Source organism: Oncorhynchus clarkii, chromosome 10 (genome assembly GCF_045791955.1).
Source record: "Oncorhynchus clarkii lewisi isolate Uvic-CL-2024 chromosome 10, UVic_Ocla_1.0, whole genome shotgun sequence".
In the NCBI taxonomy this organism is placed as follows: domain Eukaryota; kingdom Metazoa; phylum Chordata; class Actinopteri; order Salmoniformes; family Salmonidae; genus Oncorhynchus; species Oncorhynchus clarkii.
This window is the reverse complement of record NC_092156.1, coordinates 22,713,304-22,731,091: the sequence shown is the minus strand read 5'-3', so window position 1 is coordinate 22,731,091 and position 17,788 is coordinate 22,713,304. Positions and strand designations below refer to the sequence as shown.

Here is a 17,788-nt window from a genome sequence, read left to right as displayed (position 1 = left end):
CACATGAGGTAGGAGGATGTCTTCCCTGTAACGCACAGCGTTGAGATTGCCTGCAAATGACAACAAGCTCAGTCTGATGATACTGTGACACACCGCCCCAGGCCATGACCGACCATCCACCTGCAAATTGATCTCGCTCCAGAGAACAGGCCTCGGTGTAACACTCATTCCTTCGATGATAAACGCGAATCCGACCATCACCCCTGGTGAGACAAAACCGCGACTCGTCAGTGAAGAGCACTTTTTGCCAGTCCTGTCTGGTCCAGCGACGGTGGTGGGTTTGTGCCCATAGGCGATGTTGTTGCTGGTGATGTCTGGTGAGGACCTGCCTTACAACAGGCCTACAAGCCCTCAGTCCAGCCTCTCAGCCTATTGCGGACAGTCTGAGCACTGATTGAGGGATTGTGCATTCCTGGTGTAACTCGGGCAGTTGTTGTTGCCATCCTGTACCTATCCCGCAGATGTGATGTTCGGATGTACCCGATCCTGTGCAGGTGTTGTTACACGTGGTCTGCCACTGCAAGGACGATCAGCTGTCCATCCTGTCTCCCTGTAGCGCTGCCTTAGGCATCTCACAGTATGGACATTGCAATTTATTGCCCTGGCCACATCTGCAGTCCTCATGCCTCCTTGCAGCATGCGTAAGGTATGTTCACGCAGATGAGCAGGGACCCTGGGCATCTTTCTTTTGGTGTTTTTCAGAGTCAGTAGAAATGCCTCTTTAGTGTCCTAAGTTTTCATAACTGTGACCTTAATTGCCTACCGTCTGTAAGCTGTTAGTGTCTTAATGACCATTCCACAGGTGCATGTTCATTGAACAAGCATGGGAAACAGTGTTTAAACCCTTTACAATGAAGATCTGTGAAGTTATTTGTATTTTTACTAATTATCTTTGAAAGACAGGTTCCTGAAAAGGGACATTTATTTTTTTCCTGAGTTTGTATAGTGTCAAGAAAAAGTATGTGAACCATTTGGAAATACCTGGATTTCTGCATAAATTGGTCAAAAATGTGATTTGATCTTCATCTAGGTCACAACAACAGACAAACACAGTCTGCTTAAACTAATAACACACAAACAATTATACGTTCACAATCAGGGTGGAGAAAGTATGTGAACCCTTGGATTTAATAACTGGTTGACCCTCCTTTGGCAGCAATAACCTCAACCAAGCATTTTCTGTAGTTGCGGCTCAGACCTGCACAAATGTCAGGAGGAATTTTGGACCATTCCTCTTTACAAAACTGTTTCAGTTCAGCAATATTCTTGGGATGTCTGGTGTGAAGTTCTCTCTTGAGGTCATGCCACAGCATCTCAATCGGGTTGAGGTCAGGACTCTGACTGGGCCACTCCAGAAGGCGTATTTTCTTCTGTTTAAGCCATTCTGTTGTTGATTTACTTCTGTGTTTTGGGTCGTTCTCCTGTTGCGTCACCCAACTTCTGTTGAGCTTAAATTGGCGGTCAGATAGCCTAACATTCTCCCGCAAAAATTCTTGATAAACTTGGGAATTAATTTTTCCGTAGATGATAGCAAGCTGTTCAGGCCCTGAGGCAGCAAAGCAGCCCCAAACCATGATGCTCCCTCCACCATACTTTACAGTTGAGATGAGGTTTTGATGTTGGTGTGCTGTGCCTTTTTTCTCCACACAATGTTGTGTGTTCCTTCCAAACAACTAAACTGTAGTTTCATCTGCCCACAGAATATTTTGCCAGTAGCGCTGTGGAACATCCAGGTGCACTTTTGCGAACTTCAGACATGCAGCAGTTTTCTTTTGGACAGCAGTGGCTTCTTCCGTCGTGTCCTCTCATGAACACCATTCTTGTTTAGTGTTTTACGTATCGTAGACTCGTCAACAGAGATGTTAGCATGTTCCAGAGATTTCTATAAGTCTTTAGCTGACACTAGGATTCTTATTAACCTCATTGAGCATTCTGAACCGTGCTCTTGCAGTCATCTTTGTTGGACGGCCACTCCTAGGGAGAGTAGCAACAGTGCTGAACTTTCTACATTTATAGACAATTTGTCTTACAGTGGACTGATGAACATCAAGGCTTTTAGATACTTTTGTAACCCTTTCCAGCTTTATGCAAGTCAACAATTCTTAATCTTCTGAGATATCTTTTGATCGAGGCATGGTTCACATCAGGCAATGCTTCGTGTGAATAGCAAACTCAAATTTGTGTTTTTTATAGGGCAAGGCAGCTCTAACTAACATCTCCAGCCTCGTCTCATTGATTGGACTCCAGGTTAGCTGACTTCTGACTCCAATTAGCTTTTGGAGAAGTCATTAGCCTAGGGGTTCACATGCTTTTTCCAACCTAGTGTGAATGTTTAAATGATGTATTCAATATAGACAAGAAAAATACAATAATTTGTGTGTTATTAAGTTTAAGCACACTATGTGTGTCTATTGTTGTGACTTAGATGAAGATCAGATCAAATTTGATGACCAATTTATGCAGAAATCCAGGTAATTCCAAAGGGTTCACATAGTTTTCCTTGCCACTGTATATACATATATAAATGTAGAACTTTTTACTCTCAGGGCCTAACTTGTGTTGTCTTTGTTTAACTAGAACTGTATGAAATGGATCACATCTCGAGAGACAAAACCCAAAATATTGCTATTAAAGATTCATAGCAATTAACATTAGCAATGGGGAACATTAAAGCTTTGAAGGCCTACACTAAAGAGTTACTTATAGTCCTTCCTTTCCATCACTCCCACTCCTGAACTTCACATTTCATTAAATGTTTCATCTTATATTAAGTTAAGCGGGTGAATATTCGCCTTTTTCAGCCCGTGGGACAATGTATAGCCTGTTGTTTAAACTGACGACATAAGGTAAACAAGCTGTGGTCTAGTAACGATCTCAGAGACCTTAGGGTAAGCAGCTTACCCAGTCTGCTTTAGAGGACGACCCCAAACAGCTCCCACACCCATGCGTGCTTTGGATAGTTAGCAGGGAACTGGTATGAGACTGACATTGACTTAGCAGGACCAGGGTGAGGGGGACAGGAAATACACCTACTAATGCCTGGGTGTGAGGAGAGTTTCCTGGGGAAAGGTCTACCAAAGGATCTGTAACCTTATGCTTTCAGACAGACTTGTCTCTTCAGGTCGCAGACTCGCCTTATTGTGTGAAAGAACTGTGTGGGGTCTTGCTAATTCATTGTGTCAGCAGAGTCCCGGTGAACTCAGCCGGTAAAAGGCTCTAAATGTGCTCCTGTCTTTTTAATGGACAGGGGCACTTAGGCCTCTTTCTTTAGACAGGGATGGGGAGCTGGGACGCAATGGGGCGCCAAGCCGGGTTACTGGATCAGTAAGGTTCCTGGAGGTAACCACTTAATGAAAACGCCCACAGAGTTGGAGTTGGTTATTGGTTTCAGTCAGGTGAAGTAGCCACTGGCCTCAGTCAAAGTGCGTCACCAGGAGAAACAATCTAATATAATGGAACAGTAAAGTTAGGGGTTGGCAGTGGGGAGTGGCACACAATGCAGGAAATAAAAAGGGATAGTTCACACAGATCACACTTGGTTTCCTTACCCTGTAAGCAGTCTATGGACAAGGTATGACAGAAATCAATTATTTGGTTTAGTTTCTCTAGCACTGTTTTGTGGCACAAGTCACATTCAAGTCATGGTACCGATATTAGCATATTTGGTGCATCATGTCCAAATCATCCGAAAGCATCTAAAATTGATAGTAAAGCTCCACAAAGTCACTTACAAATGATTTGAATACGATGTGTGAAAAATGCTAATATTGGCACCATGTCCTGAATGGAATTTGGAAACAGTGCCAGGGAAACTAAACTAAAGCATGGATTGCTGGCACACCTTGTCCATAGACTGCTTCCTAGGGTCGGGACAATACCAGTATCGCGATACTCGTTAGTATCGTGGCAAGGAAACAAAACACGAAGCAGATTGAACTTTTTTTGAAAAACAGCCCTAATGTTGAAAACAAGCATTATGTTGTCATCCAGAGTCACATGTATTTATTTTCCAAGCTACAGCACACAATATTATTCATATAGGAGGTTTTTAACAGACCAAAGAGTAAGGTCTGCTTCATGTTTGCATTTTTTTCCATGGAAAAAATATAGCGATACTGGTATCGTCCCGGCCCTACAGGTTAAGGAAACCAATATGTCAATTTGTAATTTGGGTGAACTATCCCTAGTAGGACATTCATTCACACTGACATGCAGTTCACTCAAGCTAACTGACCAAGCCTCTGTGACCCTGACCAGCAGCTACTTGAGCCTAAGCATCATCTGAGTCTCAGGGAGACTATTCATGGTTGTGTGACTGGGTTGGTATGCATGTGTGGAGGAATGGCCTGTCGGGATGATTCAGCAGTGCCCACTCCCATGGCCCATTACTGCCACATGGGCACTCGCGTCAGGCCCAGAGAGGGAGAGAGAGAGATGGGCCGGGCAGGCTGCTAGGCTGCCACTGGCATGGGAGAGCTCGCGCCGAGAAGGGCATGCGCCTCCCTGCACAATTACTCACAGTGCGTAGAAACTGTGCCCCCCCTTAAGTCCACGTCGGTTCGCCCCGCCAGACTAAAAATGGAAGGTAACAGATCCAGGCCATGGTACACTGGGAAGAATGAAGAATGCGTCTGGGTGGGGTGGTAGACTGGGAGTGAGGGGATTGATATTAATTTAGTTTCTGGAATTTTGGATGAGCTAACTGGTTAGAAACAACCTTAATGGGGGCGTAACAGCGAGCTCACCAACCATAGCCCGGCAAACAGGCACAGCTCGCACGTAGTTTGTGAGATCATCAGTGTGATGGCAAAGTTCGTGTGACTGTGAGACTTATGTTTCTTCCTCCTCTTTCCTGTTTTGCAGGTTACTTCAACGTGTTGGCAGTGATTCTGAAAACAACGAATGATGCGCCGTGGGCCAACGAGTTTGAATGTAAGAGCCAATAGAGATGTCGTAATGAATACACCGATGTGCTTGACTTTGACTTGACACTAAAGAACCACAACCACCAAACAACATCAATCCTTTGGTTCTTCATTTTGAAAGCCTTGCATCTAATTTCCTCTCTTCTCGTCTGGTAGCTATCGAATTGTCCTGTTTGATAGAGTCCATCTCCACAAACGACCCCAGAATCGAATGGAAGAAAATTAAGGATGGGGAGCCCAGTTATGTCTACTTTGAGAAGAAGATCTCAGGTAACAGACTCAATTGAGTGCTTTGTCAATGTCATCTTCACTAATATCAATATCAAAGTGACACAAAGGGACAAAAAAAATATCTGATCATCTTACAGAAACAAATAATTCCTGCTTTACAAACAGCAGTTCTGACTAATAATTCTGTTTTATACTCATCAATTATGTCTGTATTAAATCAGCGGGAACTTAGTGTGTTTTTTTTTCTCCTGCAGGAGATTTGGAGGGCAGAGCAAGGATCAGAGAGCCTGCAACATTAGTGATAACCAATGCCACAAGATCAGACTCAGCCAGTTATCGTTGCGAAGTCACCGCCCCAATTGACCAGAAAACCTTTGATGAGATTTTGATCAACCTTGTCATAAGAGGTAGGTATATCAGCCACTTCAACTCACATCTACTCAACACACCACTAGCTTTTTGCACCATAATCACAGTATTAGTTGTATTACCAAAGTAAACTGGTATACTATTGAAGCCAGAACAAATTTAAGACTTTACACCAACACAAAGATACATCACCCTGTGGCTATGACTGAAATGGCATGTTTGGGGAAGGAAGAATTGCCACTACCTCGCTGAAATTGCATGTTTGCCAAGTCATTTGCGATGCAGTTCTTTAATGCATCTCATAATTTCACTGCCAAAATATTTGCTCTTAGTCTTAAACCTTGTTGCTTTTGGAAGTTATGCTTCATAACATACAAAACACAATGAACATACTCATTGTCCCTACAAACAGCCTCAGAGGTTACTACTTTCAATGCTGTAAGCTGAAACTTGTTTGTAGGTCAGGCCAACTCTTTGGCACACGTATGAGGATGCGTTGTGACTGGCCTGTCCCTGCCGCAAAGGCGTGTTCTGGGCTATATAGGGAAACCTCTGAAACTGCATCCCCGCTAAATAGCATCGCTAAAGATGGAAAGTGCCGTGTGTTTAGTTGACAGGGTTTGGCACGGGGCAAAAGACGCGTACCCATTCTCAGAGGTCATTCATTGGCCTAGTAACTATAACCGAATGTGTATCATGGGTTGTGCTGATTTGACACGTTCAGATGCTGAATGTTGCCATTGCTGAATATGTGTTTGTGTCCACAGTGAAGCCAGTGGTGCCGAAATGTGCTGTCCCCAAATCGGTGCCTGTGGGGAAGGCGGCGGAGCTCCGCTGCGTGGAGGATGAAGGTTTCCCCAAGTCTCAATACCAGTGGTTCCGCAACAAGGAGGAGATCCCCGATGATCCCAAGACCAGCCCCAAGTTCTTCAACTCCTCCTACATGCTCAACGCCGAAACTGGAACCCTGGTAAGTGTGTGTTTTTGTGTGAGGACTGGGAGGGAAGGGGACTCTAGGGCAGGGTGAGGCTGTGGGGGTAGGTGTGGATATTTTGGGAAAACAGTTGATGGTGCACAGGGGATTGAGGCATGAGGGGAATTTGCAGTCCTCGTTGGCACATTCCTGAACTCCCTCTCCCCTGCTCAGCCAGACACAGTCAATGGCTCGCCCCCCAGGCTCTCCACTCAACCTTCACACTAGCCTCTAAAGGTTGGCCTGGCTGTCACTGACATACTTCCAGAGAGTCACACCCTATTACATGCTACACCGGCCCCTTTTACTTGAAGACCACCAGTTTACGGTGCCAAATCTGCGTTTCGTATCCAACTAACCAAAAGCCAACTAACTATCAACAGGACTAGAATTAGAGGACAAGACATCATTAGCCTGGGTTCAAATGTGATGGGAGACAGCATACGAAAACTGAAGGGATATCTGTTGAACATCAAAGCTCATCACAACTCATTTTGGTGACAGTTCCACCTAATCCCAATTGGACCTCGTTATAAACTGGCACTTTACCACATGCAGTAAAATATATTGGCACACTTGCAGGATTTACTATTTCTTCGAAAATAAGTTGACATTTGAAAAACTGTATGTTTTTACATGTGCATTTGTTTGATTTACAACTGCATAGGACCAAAACAACTAATAATTTAAACTAAAATGTTTCACTACAAAGTCCAAAAATAGCATGGACAACAGTTTTCTAAATTCTAATTAATTTGGTTGGAGGCAATGATTTGCATTTACTGTGTAATTTCTCAACTGTGGTGAGTTTGCAGGTGCCCAGGTTAAACATAGCCAGTCAGCCAGTTTTTAAAAGAAAAAACTGAACATTCTGAACACTGCACTCCATTGTACCATTGTAAAGTGCCACGGGTGCCAATATATTTTACAGCATCTGTACATACACCAGAACAAAAGGACACCGGTTATACTGTTGTTGGGTTTTCCTCTTCAGAAATTCAGTGCTGTCAGAAAGGACGACTCAGGAGAGTACTTCTGCCGAGCAAAGAACGACGCGGGTCACTCAGAATGTGGACCGCAGACGATGGAAGTCTGTAAGTCTGTTTGACAGCTGACACAGTTGTATACAAGTTACACAACACACTAGGGTTGGGCGGTATCTAGATTTTCATACCGTTTCTGTACCATACTGGGGTATACGGTATTAATGAATTTGCACACACAGGGGATGACATAAATAAAAACAAGCACAAAACAATTTAGTCAACAGGGATCTTGATCCAGGAGGGGATTGAATGTCTCTGCTGTAACCAAGAAGCTTGATCTTGACATCTAACCACTAGCAAGGTAGCAAACCAAATGCATAGCTGGAGCCCTGAGCTGGATATAATTTATTTGACACATCTTATATTTCATATAGTTTACTTAACTTAGTTATAAGCAATGGGTTAAACAGTATTGAAAATCACACTGTCGGTATTTTTTAAATACCCCAGTATACAGTATATCGCCCAAACCTACATGTTGAAGCATGTTATTCCAGTAGTCCGGTATTTCCTTCATAAAGAGCCAGTTGAAGATACCTCAACATAAATTCTTCATTCTTCCTGTTGTTTCTCCCCAGATAACATCAATATTGCCGGGATCATCCTGGGAGTGCTGGTGGTGGTGGTGGTGCTATTGTGTATAACAGTGGGCATCTGCTGTGCGTACAAGCGAGGCTACTTCGTCAGCCAGAAACAGACAGGAAACAAGTGAGTGAGACTTCCTCTTGAGCGGCGTCGGCAATGGGTCATGGCTCATTGAGGTTTAACATTTGCCGATTTAGACCTTATGAACAGCCTTGACTTCACAACTTGACCTGGTCAACTCACAGCATATGGTTTTATAACATGCATGGAACAATTCTTACTAGAAATGTGTTGTTTTTGCAACAACAAATGTCTTCTGATCATGTCTCCATTGTGTCTGACAGTTACAAAGCCCCAGCGAAAGGAGACGGAGTGGACTACGTCAGGACAGAGGATGAGGTGCGTAAAGAAAAAAACGAAATATTTTAAAAAAGGCAGTCCAACTTTTTCTTACTTGCTCTTCCCTTTTTATTCTAGGGCGACTTCCGACACAAATCTTCATTTGTCATCTGAAGACGAAGGGCATGGAAGGGAAAGGTGTGATACTTTGGACTGAACTCACTAAGTGTGTGAGATGACCAGTGAGCTGCCACAGTATGTGCCTTGAGCTCTCTGCACGTCTGAAACAATTCAAGTTTGCCAAAGGTGACAAGTTTTCACAAATCTATATAGAACTATTAACCATCGTTACAGACACATAAGTATTGAAACCCGCTTGTTGACCTTTTTATCACCAAACAACTTATTTTTGCTAAATTATGGAGATTTTTACGTTAAAGTTATAGCATGTTTCAATAAGGTTAACACTATCTGCTGGGGAAAAGCATTTATGTAAGATGTTCTGCCAGGAGGGGAAAAACATCTAGTTAAGCTCTGAAGAAAATCTAACATGACATATTTCTACTTTAAACATGTGCTTCAAACCTTTGTCATTTATATAACTTTTTTTTTTCTATCAGCAAAATTTGTCAGACTATTTTTGATGGAATATATTTTGAAATGCCTATAGATAAAGGTTTACTTTTTTAAATATTTGTAAAATACTAGCATACTTTTTTATTTGGTTGTGGGAAAAATAAGTTCCAACCACTCAGAATTCAGCTGTAAAATGTTCACCTTTCCTACCCTCCTCCACCCACCAAATCACTAAATGACTTGTTTTACCATAAAGGTTTGGTTCTAGAACAGTCTTACATATTTTATTTAAGGTTGGGATTTCCATGTTAATATTGAAAGTGAAATGTTGTTTGTAGATAGTGTCTTGGACAGTAAAAGGCTTCAATGAGTACCAGCCAAAAGCTGGGAAATACTGTATACAATCAGTGCTGCATATCCTTGATTTTAAGTGTCCTTCTATGCTTGAGTTTATCTTGTATATATTGAATATATTGTCCAGTTTTTTGTTGTTGCTGTATGTCGGGAATACATTGAGTATTTGTAATACAGGGTTTATGTTGGCTAAAAATTGTATATAGATAACTGTTTGTGTGTGTGCCCCCAAGGAGGCAATATGAAACTCTTCCCATGGTTTGAAAAATACATGGTCATGGTAGAGACGATCTGCCTAATGTTTGCACATAGGACATTTTACACTGAACAATCTTCTCTACACCAGGCAAAAAAACATAGAATTTCAAGTAAATGACCTAAGATGTTTGTCATTTGTCATTTCCCCAAATGAATTTATATCCAAGAGTTACAAAACATTACAAGATAGAGTAATTGCTAGGTGAAACCAATTAATGCAGATGCAAAACATTTTTTTACAAAACAGGTACTTAAGGTTTTCATTTGTACTTTGATAAAGCTCATTCCTCTTAAGTGCCTTCTGCCATTACAACAGTAGATCAGCTTTATGCCATCTAACACATTTTAACATTTTATTTTAAAAGGTATTTCTCAATCACAATACTGCAAAATGCACAAAAACCTGAATTGCATGTTTAATACTCTACGAACGGCGTTTGAGAGGAATGATGACATTAAGAATAATGGAACATTTTCCCCACCCAAATCATTTTTACATATCTGCTTCGTTCTGTAAATAGATTATTTTCTTTTAGCATTGTTTTAAAGGATTACACTTTTTCCATTGGAGTAGAAATAGAGATGTATTATGCAATAGTGCCTAAATAGTGGGAATTATTTTTGGTAGAGTAAAGACAAATAAGAAAATATACACAAAGTTTGTTAGCGGATTAAATAGATGGAGAAACACTAAAGCATGCAGCCTACATTTACCATAAAGGCCAGAAAACACTGGCAACTTCCAAGGCATTGAAAATAAGATATTTTTAAACAGCCCTCTTCAAAACCGGCAATATGTAGTTTTAAATACACAGTGAAAGAAATTACAATACATGTTCTATGGTTGGGGCTAGCTAAGCCAAATACTGACTGCCAATCACGCTTTTCCTCCAATCCAAGGTTGATGAGGTTCCAGCTATCCAGTATTGATAATCTGCCTCTAATTTCTCCAATACTTGAGGTTGGCGTTGAAATCATGTGAAGGTTCAAGCGTTTACACGTTTATTTGATTGAGAACATGATTTTTCTGAACCAAACTAATGTAACGCCCATCTCGGGCCTGGTACAAATCCTCTGAGAATTCTTGAACCGTATGTTAATGATTAATAAAACTCACTTCTAATATTCTGACATGGGTGCTGGATTTTCATTTACAAAAATAAAGAAAATATCAATACAATTTTACATGGGACATCAAGTGTGTTCAGTATAGACAGAAGAGAACATGAAGAAATAGCTACTGATGTATTTGTCTCGTTCTTTTTTGATTGAGTGGGGACTGCACGTTCCATTGCCTTGGCACTGGAGTTCTGAAAACACAAGAAATGAATTAGGTTAAACATTCCGACCATTATATGGTTTAAAGCTTACTTTGATAAAAAAAATAAGTACTTACTGCTGATCAGGTGAGATCAATTGAAGGACACGTCCTTCTTCTCCAGTCTTTGACCCTATGAAGAAGAAAAAACTAGTCAGACCAAACATCAGTGTCATCTTGTGGTGAAATGGCATCTGTCTAAAAGGTCAAAATGTTGCATACCTGTTCTCCGGTCACTGAAGATGGCGCTAACTCCTTCCCCGAATGTAACTTCATTTATGTTACCTGAGGAACATGTAATAGGGATATTATGTTGGGCAATTAGATTTTTGATATTTAATGTAAAGCATAAGGTTAGTAGTTTGGTTAAAGGGCAATTCCACCACTTTTCAACCCCATCTTCAGCACCAAACCAGTGTCTACATACTTTTGTATATGTAGTGTATGTGGATTCGGCTATTTCAGCCACACCCGTTGCTGACAGGTGTATAAAATAGAGCACACAGTCATGCAATCTACATAGACAAACATTGGCAGTGGAATGGCCTTACTGAAGAGCTCAATGACTTTCAACACGGCACAGTCATAGGATGCCACCTTTCCAACAAGTCAGTTTGTCATATTTCTGCCCTGCTAGAGCTGCCCCAGTCAACTGTAAGTGCTGATATTGTGAAGTGGAAATGTCTAGGAGCAACAACGGCTCAGCCGCGAAATGGCAGGCCACACAAGCTCACAGAAGGAGACCGCCAAGTGCTGATTCACATAGCGTGTAAAAATAGTCTGTCCTCGGTTGCAACGCTCACTACAGAGTTCCAATCTGCCCCTGAAAGCAACTTCAGCACAATAACTGTTTGTCGGGAGCTTCATGAAATGGGTTTCTATGGCCGAGCAGCCGCACATAAGCCTAATATCACCATGCGCAATGCCAAGCATCGGCTGAAGTGGTGTAAAGCTAGCTGCCATTGGACTCTAGAGCAGTGGAAATGCGTTCTCTGAAGTGAAGAATCACGCTTCACTATCTGGCATACTTTGGTCATATAGTGTGAAAACAGTACATTACAATGATCTGTGGTAAAATTTTTAAAAAAAGTTAAGGTCGTAAGAAAATTATCCTGTGACACAGGGTAGGATTAAAAGTTAAAAGAAACAATGATTTTCAAAACCTGCAACGGGTTTCTAGCCCAAAGGAGGGTATTTTATTTTTCCCCACGTCACTGCCAATCTAATAGTGTATCAAAATCACATTTTACATAAGTTGACACTGGTATTTCATTGGATACAATGAAAATGAGGTTGAAAAGTGGTGTAGTTCCCTTTTGAGGTTAGGGTTAAGTGTAGGGTTTGGCATAAGGTTAGCAGTATGGTTAAGGTTAGTTTTAAAAACAGATTTTAAGAAGATGGTAGAACGTCCAGCTTTGCCAATTGATGAATGACTTCAGTGAGTGGGAAATGACCACCTCGGGACAACGTTTTTTTTGTGTTGGGGTTTATCATGGGGCTGCCAGCCATCGACTTGTGGCCCAAAAGCAGGTCTTTTTGCTCTACATGAAGAAGCTTTCATTGAGTCAGTAAATTGTTGACAGTACCTGAAAACACTACCCACAGTGATATTCAGAAGGCTCCTTCCCCAACCACAAGGTTTCTTAAGACCCCAAGTACAAAGCTCTCCAATGAGGGAACTCTAGCAGGATCAGCATTATTGGGCACAATGGATGGTAACCACTGCATGATCAATGCATATAGAGATTGAATGTCTAGAGCAGTGTGATCCATGCAGTTCCACATGATACTCCTCATTCAATGTTAGCTGCTCTTGGGACATGCACACAGCCTATACACTTGGCATGCGGGAGGGTGTCTGACTCCTGAAGGAGGAGGATTCAGATCCGGGTTTGTCCAACTTACCCTGCGGGGTGCTTATAGCTCGATCGCAGACGCCTCCTTTCGGCTTCACTATAATAGTGGAACACAAGAAAAAGGAAAGAAATCTATCAAAAATGGAATCACATCAAGTCGGAGTTGGCTATTTCCATCTAGATCCGTCTAGTCAGCGGTGTGGTCATGAAAGGCGGCCATACCTGATCCATCCAGAGGTGTGAAGTTTCTGTCGCCGGTCACCATGACCCAGCTCCTGTGTGGCCCGCTCCTCTGCTTCGCTGGCTGACGCCTGGGGTTCGAGCACAACACCCAGATACAAGCTTAATTACGCTCTCCCATTCCACATAGCAGCCAGGTGTGCCCATAGTGGTGGTTGTAATAGAATGTTGTTGTAGGTGTAGCTGAAGTGACAATGGGAGTAATGCGTCTAGTGCCAGATCAAAAGGCGCAGTGCAGTCAAAAACATGTGTTTTATATACACATTTCCAGACTAGGAGTCTGGCATAATACTGTGAAAATTATGATTTTGAAATCACCTGAAGTTTCTGCCTGTTTTGGTGGGATGGAGTTTTGGCCTGCCTAGTGACATCATCAGGTAGTAAATTAGTTAATTAACAAATAAGAGTTCCAAACCTCTGCCAATAACAGCTAGTTCATGTTTCCCCTCCCCACTTAGACCCTTCCTAGCTAAACTCTTGCTTAAGAAATTGCTCTTTGCTAAAAATCTATTTGTTTTTCAACCATTTTAATTGAAAACAATCACAGTAATGTACTTAAATTGTTACCCAGAAATGATCGATCTATCTATATCTCTCTCGATAGAGATAGAGATCTATATCTATATAGAGATCTATCTCTATATATCTATATCTATATAGAGATCTATATCTATATATATATATATATATATATAAATAAAAAGGCTGCATTGGACCGAAGATTATTAGGCATTTAATAGCGCCATTTGAGATTGCTCAATCTGGGACTGGAATGTGTCCACCCCACCTTGTAGTACAGAGGATTCAAGGTGACGTAAAATGGGTGTAATATTTTCACACCAAGTATAAGTAGACTTAAGGCGGTAGGTAGGTACAGTGCATTCGGAAAGTATTCAGAACTTCTCCTTTTCCACATTTTGTTACGTTACAGCCTTGTTCTAAAATGGATTAAATTGCCGCCCTCCCCCAGGAAATCTACACAACACACAAAAAAAATAGGTTTAGAAATTATTAGCAAATGTATTAAAATTAAACTGAAATTACAGTTACATAAGTACTCAGTACTTTGTTTAAGCACCTTTGGCAGCGATTACAGCCTTGAGCTTTCTTGGGTATGACGTTACAAGCTTGGCACACCTGTATTTGGTGAGTTCCTCCCATTCTTCTCCGTAGATCCTCTCACGCGCTGTCAGGTTGGATAGGGAGCGTCGCTGCACAGCTATTTCAAAGTCTCTCTAGAGATGTTAGATTGGGTTCAAGTCCGGGCTCTGGCTAGGCCACTGAAGGACATTCAGAGACTTGTTCCGAAGCCACTCCTCCTTTCCCGACTGTGTGCTTAGGGTCATTATCTTGTTGGAAGGTGAACCTTCGCCCAAGTCTGAGGTCCTGAGAGCTCTGGAACAGGTTTTTATCAAGGATTTCTGTAATTTGCTCCACTCATCTTTTCCTTGATCCTGACTAGTCTCCCAGTCCCAGTCCCTGACACTGAAAAACATACCCACAGCATGATGCTGCCACCATGCTTTTACCATGGGGATGGTGCCAGGTTTCCTCCAGACGTGATGCTTGGCATTCAGGCCAGAGTGTTCAATCTTGGTTTCATCAGACCAGAAAAATCTTGTTTCTCATGGTCTGAGGTGCCTTTTGGCAAACTCCAACTGGGCTGTCATGTGTCTTACTGAAGAGTGGCTTTCGTCTGGACACTACCATAAAGGCCTGATTAAGGGAGTGCTTCAGAGATGGGAGAATCTTCCAGAAAAACGACCATCTCCACAAAAGGAACTCTGAAGCTCTGTCAAAGAGACCAACAGGTTCCTGGTCACCTTCTTGACCAAGGCCCTTATCCCTTGATTGCTCAGTTCGGCCGGGCGGCCAGCTCTGGGAAGTGACTTGGTGGTTCCAGACCACTTTTCGCTACCGTTCCCCAGATCTGTGCCTCGCCACAATCCTGTCTTGGAGCTCTACGGAAAATTCCTTCGACCTCATGGCTTGGATTTGCGCTGACATGCACTGTCAACTGTTGGACCTTATATAGACAGGTGTGCGCCTTTCCAAATCATGTCCAATCTATTGAATTTACTCCAATCAAGTTGTAGAAACATCTAAAGGATGATCAATGGAAACAGGATGCACCTGAGCTCAATTTTGAGTCTCATAGCAAAGGGTCTGAATACTTACGTAAATAATTTAACACATTTGCAAAATAATTCTTAAAACCTGTTCTCGTTTTGTCATTATGGGGTATTATGTAGATTGATGAGGGAAAAATGGAATTTAATACAATGTAGAATAAGGCTACCGTTGCAAAACATGGAATAAGTCAAGGTCTGAATAGTTTCCAAATGCACTGAATGTACAGTATAGGTAGGTAGCAGGGTTTCCGTTAGCCGGTAATTGCTGGCTTTTGGCCAACAAAATAAATCATGCACCCCGACTGTTGCATGCTGCCTTACGTGCCTGCCCCTACTGGTGAGGAGAGAGCGTGCGAGAGAGGCGCGCTTTGGGCTACTGTTGATTGCAAAGATGGAGGCCTTTTTAATTTAAGTAAAATGAAAAAGTTAGAGTATGCCAGGGTTTGCGTTAGGCAGTAACAGCAGTCTTTCACAGATGGAGCCTTTGAGTGTAAAATCTGTCTGACAGCGCAAGAGTTTCAAGACAACTGTGAACTCTGAAAAATCGAGGTCAAATAATGACTTCAGTGATCTTCAGGTCGGAGATCTAGAAAGAGGCCCGAGTTGGATGTTTTTTTGCTTGTTTTTCCCCGCCAGTTGTCTTGAACGCACTGAAGTTGGAAGTCAGTTCCCAACTGCGTTCCCAGTTGTTTTGAACACGGCATCAAAAGGCAACGGAAGGCAGGCTTTATCAGCGCGTCACACAGCACTTTGCAATGAGCCGAAGTCAGTATGCATTTTGAAAACATATACTTAATTGTTTGAAACCTGAACATTTTAGTACACATGACGCATGTCTTACCTTGCTTCAAGGTAGCCCATTAGATCACCTCCCTTTCTAAATTTTTAACAGATCATTTCATTGGTCACATGAAACCACTATCATGTGCAGTGCCCTTTTGCATTATGGAATGAACATTCACGCGTAGCCTGCTGCGCTTATAATGTGAAGAAATAGTTAATCAACTAAACATTTTGAGCTGTTGCATCAGACTCATGTAGCCTAGGCCTACTCGTTGTATGAATTTGGGATCCATCGTCTCAGAGTCCAGAGTCTGTTTGGAATAGGCCATGTCTTTCTCATAAACTTAAACTTTTAAACTATAGTAGATTGACATAGGCTAGTGATTTTGCTGTTTGTTACTGGTCTTGTTGGCTGAGGAAAAGTAAATGTGGACAGTTATAACATGTTCAAACAGAACAGAACACAACAGAATTCGGAAAGGACCGCACATCGTTGCATCCACAACTTGCATGTTCTAGTAATATCAATGACCATATTCTAAATGTGATTTAGAATAGAACACCCTAATCAGGTTACGCACCCAATGCATATGGATCAGGTACATTTATCAAATGTCCGGTAATTGAAAATGTTGCTGGTCAAAATGTCCAGCTCCACATTTTCCTAACGGAAACCCTGTAGTATGCCTATAGTAAAGAGAGATGTCATTCATATGGCAAAATATTTAGCTTGTCTATTCTCAGCGCGCCTCTCAAGGGTGCTGTTGGAGAGACGCATCTCTGCAGCACTCCCAACATTCCATCAAAAACATAATCAAATGCGCCTCCCGAGTGGCGCAGCGGTCTAAGGCACTGCATCACAGTGTTGCGTCATCACTACAGCCTGGGGTTCGATCCTCGATAAATAACAATTTTCCTAACAGAAATCCTAGTAGGTAGGTATGAAAACATTGTGCTTATATGCAGCTAAGAGCTGTACCTGTCTGACTGGGCAAGTCTTTGGGTGAGCAGGTGGCTGGGGCCGACGGGCTGGGGCGTGGCAAAGCCCGTTTGGAGGAGCCTGTGGGCAGAAGCAGGGGCAGGGGAGCCCAGGATCTGAGAGACAGGGAGGGGGACAATTATGAGAGTATGTATGGGATGTAGCCTGTAGACATTTAGACAATTGACATTGAGTCAGACATTTCTTCATATTCTCTATTTTACAGCCAGATATAGTAACTTTTAAAATTAATTTCCACTTCCACATCAATGCAAGTGAGATTGACTTAAGTGGAAGTTAGGCATCAAGGGGCAATTACTTCATTGCCAGCAGGGCTCCTGATGGATTGCTATTCAGGCTGTTCGCAGCAAAGAGTAATGGCTGTAAGAAAGTACACCTATCTAAAAAAGACAAGACCTCCCTCCATTACTAGGCCTAGTGCTTACCGGCGTGCCCCCAGAGGCAGCATCCCCTCCCAGGGAGCAGTGGGCCATCTGGGCTTCCATCTCCTTCTCATACATCTTCAGGTTGTACTCCATTTCTACCGCCAGCTGCTCGTCCGCTGCAAAGAACTCCTTCACCTCACTGCGGTAGTCCTGCATGGTCAGCTAGACAGCAGGGAGAAGTGTTATATCCCCTTAGGAGTTGGCCTTAGGAACAGATCTAGGATCAGGCTAGCTTGAGACCCAAAGGTCATATAGCCATTGGGTTTCATTACAGCACAGCCAATGTGCCAACAGCCCCGACACCCTGTCTAACCCTTAATAATCAGTGTGCAATATGCTTTTGGAAACTTCAGAAACTTCATATCCGCACCCAAAATA

At 42.4% G+C, this 17,788-nt stretch overlaps 2 protein-coding genes across 3 annotated transcripts in view; one reads left to right on the top strand and one right to left on the bottom strand.

Annotated features, from left to right (window-relative positions):
- LOC139418154 (junctional adhesion molecule 3B-like) overlaps positions 1 to 10,839 on the top strand; it is a 44,657-nt gene extending 33,818 nt beyond the window's left edge. Inside the window, exons 2-9 of the mRNA XM_071167386.1 lie at positions 4,864 to 4,932; positions 5,082 to 5,195; positions 5,411 to 5,563; positions 6,293 to 6,495; positions 7,493 to 7,592; positions 8,123 to 8,252; positions 8,474 to 8,528; positions 8,607 to 10,839. Of these exons, the coding sequence (XP_071023487.1) occupies positions 4,864 to 4,932; positions 5,082 to 5,195; positions 5,411 to 5,563; positions 6,293 to 6,495; positions 7,493 to 7,592; positions 8,123 to 8,252; positions 8,474 to 8,528; positions 8,607 to 8,642 (860 nt within the window). The 3' untranslated portion in view covers positions 8,643 to 10,839. The remainder of the gene's footprint in view (positions 1 to 4,863; positions 4,933 to 5,081; positions 5,196 to 5,410; positions 5,564 to 6,292; positions 6,496 to 7,492; positions 7,593 to 8,122; positions 8,253 to 8,473; positions 8,529 to 8,606) is intronic.
- The window catches only part of LOC139418153 (non-SMC condensin II complex, subunit D3), a 37,244-nt gene continuing 29,216 nt past the window's right edge, over positions 9,761 to 17,788 (bottom strand). The window contains exons 29-35 of one of the 2 annotated variants that reach the window (XM_071167384.1): positions 17,411 to 17,572; positions 16,965 to 17,080; positions 13,053 to 13,141; positions 12,880 to 12,927; positions 11,197 to 11,259; positions 11,053 to 11,107; positions 9,761 to 10,966 (exon numbers count right to left, since the gene is read on the bottom strand). In XM_071167384.1, the coding sequence (XP_071023485.1) occupies positions 10,894 to 10,966; positions 11,053 to 11,107; positions 11,197 to 11,259; positions 12,880 to 12,927; positions 13,053 to 13,141; positions 16,965 to 17,080; positions 17,411 to 17,572 (606 nt within the window). In that variant the 3' untranslated portion in view covers positions 9,761 to 10,893. The remainder of the gene's footprint in view (positions 10,967 to 11,052; positions 11,108 to 11,196; positions 11,260 to 12,879; positions 12,928 to 13,052; positions 13,142 to 16,964; positions 17,081 to 17,410; positions 17,573 to 17,788) is intronic. The other variant, XM_071167385.1, reaches the window with a different exon arrangement.